Genomic DNA, 9,528 nt, shown 5'->3' on the forward strand with positions numbered 1-9,528 from the left:
GTGCTAACGTAACGGCCTTTACGTGTACATTGTTTTTTGCGCCACCGCCGCCGCCTTCGTACTTATCGTCATGCGAAAGGGTGCATTCCACTAGCTTGAGTTTCTGCTTTTTACCTCGTACTTAAAACCATAAGGTTATACTTTCATAAAAGTGCATGCACAGGCAAGGCAGCTACTAAAAACAACAGATGGAAACGGCCCGGCTACGTTTCCCTTTTTTGGACACAAACACTTGAAACATTGATTCCCTTCTTTTGAGCAAAAAAAAAGAGGAAACAGAAGTATGCTGGTGCGCGGAATGTGAATTACAAATGTACCAAAAATGAAAAACAAACATGAACAATTACATTGCAACATCATGCGATCATAAGAAACACGAAAGCAAATATTTAACATATCGAAAAAGAAACTCAAACCATACCGTCGTAAAGAAAAGCAACCAGTGGTTTTCGGCAGAATACAACAAACAACTATCATGGCCAGTATTTCGTTGCTCGCTTGAGGGAAGTTCCGATCACTAACCCTTTTTTTTCGTTATGATTATCAGCATCCGCATTCGCTGGCATTGCTGCTGGTAAGCTGTATCAATTGAGCATTATGCGGTTGGGTGAGAGAATCAGCAGAAGTGGATGAAGAAAACTAGCTATTTACTTTGGCAAGTTCACTAGTATGTGCATTGCAACAATAAACCAGAAGAGCGTTATCTGGTATCGGTCCATGCACAGTGCTATCTATGGTGTAAGTACTAGATAGGAACAAACGAATGTCCTAGCGAATGGTTAGTACGAGAGTACATGCTACATGGCTGCAGCAACAAGCCGTTGCCGCGCATATTGCAAATCGTTGCAAAGGGAACTAACTGTAATAAATAACTGTTAAAACGAACTAGCAGATCAGTGAACAATATGATGAGCTTGGATGTGGAATGCGGTCGTGTGATTAAGATTGAGTGCAAAACTCGGGAAGATGGTCCCAAAAATAAGTCATACTTGCGTAGAATTAGCGCAACTGCTGAAGATGTTGTATATATGATCTGTAAAAGGATGCTGCTAGCTGATCGATTAATGGCGAAATGGAAACGAAAAATGATCCCAAGAAAATAAAAAGCAAGTTCAATTGACTGTAAATAAGTGCAGCTAAAGATCTTTTGTTATTACAATGGAATTGTTTCAAATTACATTTTTATTCATTTTGGTTGTAACTTTACCTTATTGTTGTTATATGTATATGAAGTACTAATACATTTTTCTGGATATTTTAGCCGTTTCCGGGCGACGATTTTTAACCAAAAACCGACCTTTTTCAGCAAACAAGCATCACTAGGGGACTTTACAAGAACCTACGATGCAAAATTTAGTTTTATATGCCAAAGAGTTTGTCGCAACCATGGCGACACATTAGCCAGGCATGCAGTGAGATTGTCAGTGGCGCACCGACTAACGAACTAAAGCAGTAAACCGTTTCCTAGGTACAGGATATATGTAAGAATATAGTAATGTTATGAGATTATTCTAAAAAGTTAGTAATAACAGAGTTATCATTTAGCAGTAATGACGTTCTTTCTTAGGAGTGCATTGATTATTTACTCGATTTCCTGTGGAATGTAAGGTAGTTATTCCTTGTTCGCGAACCCTTAGTCTACTGCTAGCTTTCGGAAACTGCCAATTGCACCACCGCCGATATCTTCAAGCATAGCATGCCGCGAGTAGGTCTCGCTATGATCCAGATCGATATCCATCTCGTCCAGGGCCAACAGTCTGTCCCGGTAAAGCTCGCACTGCTCGCGGAATGCCTTCATGTGCTCACTTTTCGGTATCTTGCCACCGTATTCCTTTGGGAGAATCTGGCGATCGAAGTGCTCTTTGGTCAACTCGTCGAAATCACGGAAAACCTGAAACAATATGAAACACTCTTTGTCAGGATCACATTCACAGGATTCACACAAACTCAGTGAGCCTGTGCGCACTATAGCTACGCTAATCACGTACCGTAAAACGTTTCCGGATTTTTTCACTTAAAAAGCCCACCATCGCATTCACAAACCACATTGCCACGGGTGGTACGTTGACGGCGTATAAACCCTGACGTATAAACCCTGACACCGGAGCGGTAGCCCGTTGTTGACGAACTGGGCCCACTGTTTGATCGCAAGAAATGAAATGAGGCTCTGATGGGCGAGCGTCACGTGTTGCATGTCGAAGATCATGAAACCACCAGTACACTGCACGAACGGGTCATCGGAGTACGTCTCCGCCAACAGGATGTGCATTCGGTTGCTGTGTTCGATCGTGTATTGGTTTGGATCCAGCAGACCCCAATCGGTCATCGTCACTATACAGCCATCAGCGGTGCGTTCCAGCAGCGGATAGATGAACCCAATGTCCGCCAGGTGGCTCAGCTCGGGATCGCGAATGTCGAGCCGTTGAAACCATCCGGGATGGATCATACGGGCGGCTAGATAGCGCTCGAGTGTCTGTGAGGCCATCAGGAAGGAGTGCTTCTTGGCGCGCAGGAATCGCAACAGGAATCGGGCGTCCGTACGGCATCGTCGAATGTGTGGATGCTTCGCGATCCAATCGCGCATCTGTTTAAGGTTCTGTTCCAGCACCAATGGATCCTCGCGGAGCTTTTCGAAGATTTCGACGATGTTGACCAGTCCCTTCGGTTCCTCTGCGTCATCGTCGTACAATTCCGGTACCTTCTGCAGACTGGGCACTGGCAATGGCTTCTGCTCGCTGCGTGACATAGTTGTCTGTTCACTGGCGGCTGGATGGTGCACTACTGACGGAGTCCGCCGGTCTACTGCGATCGATTACGATTCCCCGGTAACGGTGAGGACGATTGTTGGTAAGATTTTCTTCATTTCCCCACCGCAAAAAGATGAACGTCCAAGGCCAGCTGCTAACAATGCGACAGGAGGAAGATTGCGAGACGACTTAAGCGATCGTGCGATCTACACTACCGCGTTGTCTGCGAAAGGGAACATAAAAGAGCTAGTACGGTGGTCGATGGAGTGCAAGTGCACCGCAAGTGCCGGACTTCAATGTTAAGGACTAGGTGATAGTAGTAACCTAAAACTTGTTTTTTTGTCCTAAATTCGTGCACCAGCCTCCCCGTGGAAACCTGTCTGTGCTACAAACCAAAGAGAATGGATCGCCGAAGTGCCGAAAATGAGATCGAGAGTATAAAAATCCCCAGCAGGCTTGCCGATAACATCAATTGCAGTACCAGACTGGCCAGTTCCCGTTGCAATTGCAACTGCAACTCTCACTTTGAGTGAGTTGGCCTTGAAACACAACCTTTCCCTTTTTTTGCAATCTATCTATCACATCATCGCCATGGAACCTACGCTCCGCCATTGTTCAGCCACTCTGTAAACATGAATTTCAATCTATTTGGTAATGGGTTTTTGGAGGACAAGTTTTGATTTTATTTTTTATGACTGAAATGCTGTAGAGTCTAACCTCCGTTTCAACACGACTTTACATTTTTATCTACCGATCTCAGTCACCTGTTTGTAGGATAAGGTGCACGATTTTCGGCCGAAAAGTTGTTAGGGCGATTCTACATTGGTCAAAAACTTTTGATGCCAAGTCAAAATTTGACTTGGCGTCAAAAGGTCCATACATAAAAAAAAATGGTGTATGTAGGACGCCTTTCTACGCCAAATCAAAAGAGCTACTTTGGCGCTCAGTTTTGATACAGTGAAACAAAAAAACATAACTTTAAACACATGCGCCTACAGCTTTTTAAAAAAAAAAATTATTTAGTCATACTGCTGTTAGTTTTTTTTATATTCTATTATCTAGAACTCTTGTTTATATCCTTTTATCGTTGATAAATATACCATGATCTGCAATGGAGAATGGCGGAAGTCGGGAAACAGGTAACGTAGTGTCTCGAATACTTTCTTCTGAGTTCGTTGGGTGTGTGACCAGCTGCCGAGTAGAGATCGACTGAGGAACAGTATTCTGCACCAGTACTCATATACTTCCCTGAGACATGGACACGATGAACCCCTGTTAATTCTAGAGTAAGAATGTCGGAAGGATGATTGGTCCCAGTATATGAGGAAGGACGATAAAGCTGTGGAATTCTACACGTTGTGCAACGCTATAAATGTTGCACATCGCATGAGACTCGGCCGGAATCGATGCCGGGCTGGGCATATCATGAGTATGGCAGGTGATGACCCTGCCGACAAAGTTCACTTGGGCCTTCCTGAGCGCTCGACAGCAAGCGCTAGATGGAATTTCCTTGTCTCATCGGTTGCCAAAAGGTGGTCGTTTTCTTCGTTTTTGTTGCTTCAGCAAATTTAACTTGCCTTAAGTTAGTTGAGCCTTTTTCTAATTCATCGACTTCTTGCTATGGACTTCTACATCTCCATATCTAAATCTTAATGTTTTCAGTTGCTAGGCGAACATGATCCAGAACATGATTACTGAAAAATTAACTCATTCCTGCCGGGAATGCTTTTTTTTACTTTTCAGATGTTAAGTAGACCTTAATGTGTGTAGCGTAGAAAGCGCCTTCGCGCCGGCCTTCCCTGATCGATGCTCGAAAGTATCACCTTGCGATCGACGGCAATGCGTTGCCGTCTCGGCGTGTTCCGAGCAAGGTACTTTAAAAAGACAGGTAGCATCTTAACCGCTTTGACAGGTCACCATTTTGAATTTGTTTGACATTCATACGAGGGCGCTTTTATAAACAAAACCACGTGAGTTTCAAGAAAAAGAAGAAGAAGATATGGGCATGTTTGGTGGTTTTATCAAGGAAAGTACCTGATTTCACTCTTTTTCGGATGTTTAAATGATTCATCTTTCTATTTAAGATCATTCGAGCGACCGAGTTGTGTTTTACAACGCTAGCTAGCTCTTGTTCTAGGCTGGGTGGCAAGACCTACGGACCGATAACACTAGGAAGAATTTTGAGAATATTTGCATAAACTTTAACTTTCGTGCCACTTTTCGTGAATTTTAACTGTCGTAATACCACAGAAAAGCGAAAACAGCTCCGAAAAGAGCGTTCCCGAAGTAAACATCCCACCATCCCGTGAATGTCAAACTCTGAAGTTTTTTCTAAAATAAAATCGGGGATTTGTTCTGGATAAAGCTACCTGTCTTTTTAAAGTACCTTGGTTCCGAGTATGGGTAAAAAACCAATATATACACCTCAGCCGATTCGGTAAGCTAACCGATTCTAATTGCATACATTTAGGGGCCGAACATTTCAAAATTTGGCCGTTAAATAACCAGTGGAATGAACAAGAACCTTAAACATGAGATTAAATCAATTTATGGTGCGAAAAACTACCCAAATATTATCTTTCGACCTTGGAAATGTAATGGCATCTCCCTCCCCTCTTCCGTAATAGCACTTTTTAACGTTCATAATGTATTTTTCAAAGATATTTAACTGGAAAGGTGTGTATGTTTTTGGGACAATTATTATGTCTAAATCATCTTTTAATCTATCTGGAAGAGACGGGGGGAAATATTAGCGATGTACTAGGTATGTACTCGCTCCTTCCCCACCCCTCCTACACTTTCCACATGTATTTCTGTGTCCGGCTCATTCTACCGGTTATCTAACGGCAAAATTTTGAAATGGATAAACGCTAAAATTATTTGAATCGGTTGAGGTGTATGTTTTGGTATTTTACTCACTTTACATTTTACATTTTACATTTTACATTTTACATTTTACATTTTACATTTTACATTTTACATTTTACATTTTACATTTTACATTTTACATTTTACATTTTACATTTTACATTTTACATTTTACATTTTACATTTTACATTTTACATTTTACATTTTACATTTTACATTTTACATTTTACATTTTACATTTTACATTTTACATTTTACATTTTACATTTTACATTTTACATTTTACATTTTACATTTTACATTTTACATTTTACATTTTACATTTTACATTTTACATTTTACATTTTACATTTTACATTTTACATTTTACATTTTACATTTTACATTTTACATTTTACATTTTACATTTTACATTTTACATTTTACATTTTACATTTTACATTTTACATTTTACATTTTACATTTTACATTTTACATTTTACATTTTACATTTTACATTTTACATTTTACATTTTACATTTTACATTTTACATTTTACATTTTACATTTTACATTTTACATTTTACATTTTACATTTTACATTTTACATTTTACATTTTACATTTTACATTTTACATTTTACATTTTACATTTTACATTTTACATTTTACATTTTACATTTTACATTTTACATTTTACATTTTACATTTTACATTTTACATTTTACATTTTACATTTTACATTTTACATTTTACATTTTACATTTTACATTTTACATTTTACATTTTACATTTTACATTTTACATTTTACATTTTACATTTTACATTTTACATTTTACATTTTACATTTTACATTTTACATTTTACATTTTACATTTTACATTTTACATTTTACATTTTACATTTTACATTTTACATTTTACATTTTACATTTTACATTTTACATTTTACATTTTACATTTTACATTTTACATTTTACATTTTACATTTTACATTTTACATTTTACATTTTACATTTTACATTTTACATTTTACATTTTACATTTTACATTTTACATTTTACATTTTACATTTTACATTTTACATTTTACATTTTACATTTTACATTTTACATTTTACATTTTACATTTTACATTTTACATTTTACATTTTACATTTTACATTTCACATGCTGCATTTTACATTTTAAATTTTAAATTTTAAATTTTAAATTTTAAATTTTAAATTTTAAATTTTAAATTTTAAATTTTACATTTTATATTTTACATTTTACATTTTACATTTTACATTTTACGGTAAAAAACCAATATATACACCTCAACCGATTCGGTAGGCTAACCGATTCTAATTGCATACATTTAGGGGCTGAACATTTCAAAATTTGGCCGTTAAATAACCAGTGGAATGAACAAGAACCTTAAACATGAGATTAAATCAATTTATGGTGCGAAAAACTACCCAAATATTATCTTTCGACATTGGAAATGTAATGGCACCTCCCCCCATCTTCCGTAATAGCACTATTTAACGTTTATAATGTATCTCAAAGATATTTAACTGAAAAGGTGTGTGTATGTTTTAGGGACAATTATTATGTCTAAATCATCTTTTTATCTAGCTGGAAGGGACGGGGGGAGGTACAAGCAATGTACTAGGTATGTACTCGCTAACTCCCCACCCATCCTCCACTTTCCACATGTATTTCTGTGTCCGGCTCATTCTATCGGTTACCTAACGGCAAAATTTTGAAATGGATAATCGCTAAAATAATTTGAATCGGATGAGGTGTATGTTTTGGTTTTTTACCCATTTTACATTTTACATTTTACATTTTACATTTTACATTTTACATTTTACATGTTACATTTTAAATGTCACATTTCACATGTTGCATTTTACATTTTACATTTTACATTTTACATTTTACATTTTACATTTTACATTTTACATTTTACATTTTACATTTTACATTTTACATTTTACATTTTACATTTTACATTTTACATTTTACATTTTACATTTTACATTTTACATTTTACATTTTACATTTTACATTTTACATTTTACATTTTACATTTTACATTTTACATTTTACATTTTACATTTTACATTTTACATTTTACATTTTACATTTTACATTTTACATTTTACATTTTACATTTTACATTTTACATTTTACATTTTACATTTTACGGTAAAAAACCAATATATACACCTCAACCGATTCGGTAGGCTAACCGATTCTAGTTGCATACATTTAGGGGCCGAACATTTCAAAATTTGGCCGTTAAATAACCTGTGGAATGAACAAGAACCTTAAACATGAGATTAAATCAATTTATGGTGCGAAAAACTACCCAAATATTATCTTTCGACATTGGAAATGTAATGGCACCTCCCCCCATCTTCCGTAATAGCACTATTTAACGTTTATAATGTATCTCAAAGATATTTAACTGAAAAGGTGTGTGTATGTTTTAGGGACAATTATTATGTCTAAATCATCTTTTTATCAAGCTGGAAGGGACGGGGGGAGGTACAAGCGATGTACTAGGTATGTACTCGCTAACTCCCCACCCATCCTCCACTTTCCACATGTATTTCTGTGTCCGGCTCATTCTATCGGTTACCTAACGGCAAAATTTTGAAATGGATAATCGCTAAAATAATTTGAATCGGATGAGGTGTATGTTTTGGTTTTTTACCCATTTTACATTTTACATTTTACATTTTACATTTTACATTTTACATTTTACATTTTACATTTTACATTTTACATTTTACATTTTACATTTTACATTTTACATTTTACATTTTACATTTTACATTTTACATTTTACATTTTACATTTTACATTTTACATTTTACATTTTACATTTTACATTTTACATTTTACATTTTACATTTTACATTTTACATTTTACATTTTACATTTTACATTTTACATTTTACATTTTACATTTTACATTTTACATTTTACATTTTACATTTTACATTTTACATTTTACATTTTACATTTTACATTTTACATTTTACATTTTACATTTTACATTTTACGGCAAAAAACCAATATATACACCTCAACCGATTCGGTAGGCTAACCGATTCTAATTGCATACATTTAGGGGCTGAACATTTCAAAATTTGGCCGTTAAATAACCAGTGGAATGAACAAGAACCTTAAACATGAGATTAAATCAATTTATGGTGCGAAAAACTACCCAAATATTATCTTTCGACATTGGAAATGTAATGGCACCTCCCCCCATCTTCCGTAATAGCACTATTTAACGTTTATAATGTATCTCAAAGATATTTAACTGAAAAGGTGTGTGTATGTTTTAGGGACAATTATTATGTCTAAATCATCTTTTTATCAAGCTGGAAGGGACGGGGGGAGGTACAAGCGATGTACTAGGTATGTACTCGCTAACTCCCCACCCATCCTCCACTTTCCACATGTATTTCTGTGTCCGGCTCATTCTATCGGTTACCTAACGGCAAAATTTTGAAATGGATAATCGCTAAAATAATTTGAATCGGATGAGGTGTATGTTTTGGTTTTTTACCCATTTTACATTTTACATTTTACATTTTACATTTTACATTTTACATTTTACATTTTACATTTTACATTTTACATTTTACATTTTACATTTCACATTTTACATTTTACATTTTACATTTTACATTTTACATTTTACATTTTACATTTTACATTTTACATTTTACATTTTACATTTTACATTTTACATTTTACATTTTACATTTTACATTTTACATTTTACATTTTACATTTTACATTTTACATTTTACATTTTACATTTTACATTTTACATTTTACATTTTACATTTTACATTTTACATTTTACATTTTACATTTTACATTTTACATTTTACATTTTACATTTTACATTTTACATTTTACATTTC

The 9,528-nt window shown here is 35.1% G+C and overlaps 2 protein-coding genes across 3 annotated transcripts in view; one reads left to right on the forward strand and one right to left on the reverse strand.

Annotated features, from left to right (window-relative positions):
- The window catches only part of LOC125957705 (bifunctional heparan sulfate N-deacetylase/N-sulfotransferase), a 145,077-nt gene extending 144,778 nt beyond the window's left edge, over positions 1 to 299 (forward strand). For both annotated transcript variants that reach the window (XM_049690574.1, XM_049690575.1), the window contains one exon: positions 1 to 299. This exon is cut by the window's left edge and continues 926 nt beyond it. The gene's annotated coding sequence lies outside the window, so the exon portion shown is untranslated.
- Positions 300 to 1,633: 1,334 nt separating this feature from the next.
- On the reverse strand, positions 1,634 to 2,746 carry LOC125955505 (clavesin-2-like). Its single transcript, XM_049686639.1, has 2 exons — positions 2,081 to 2,746; positions 1,634 to 1,891 (listed from the first exon to the last, which is right to left on the reverse strand). The coding sequence occupies exons 1-2, from the start codon at positions 2,744 to 2,746 to the stop codon at positions 1,634 to 1,636; spliced, it is 924 nt and encodes a 307-aa protein (XP_049542596.1).
- Between the last annotated feature and the right edge of the window lie 6,782 nt (positions 2,747 to 9,528).

This window comes from Anopheles darlingi, chromosome 3 (genome assembly GCF_943734745.1).
Source record: "Anopheles darlingi chromosome 3, idAnoDarlMG_H_01, whole genome shotgun sequence".
NCBI classification, from domain to species: domain Eukaryota; kingdom Metazoa; phylum Arthropoda; class Insecta; order Diptera; family Culicidae; genus Anopheles; species Anopheles darlingi.

What these genes read in the sequence shown, in the direction of transcription:
- LOC125955505 (XM_049686639.1), bottom strand. Translation starts at nt 2,746, where the DNA reads ATGTCACGCAGCGAGCAGAAGCCATTGCCAGTGCCCAGTCTGCAGAAG. An exon ending in GTCAGGGTTTATACGTCAGG is followed by an intron (nt 1,892 to 2,080) that starts GTTTATACGCCG and finishes ATATTGTTTCAG; the next exon opens with GTTTTCCGTGATTTCGACGA.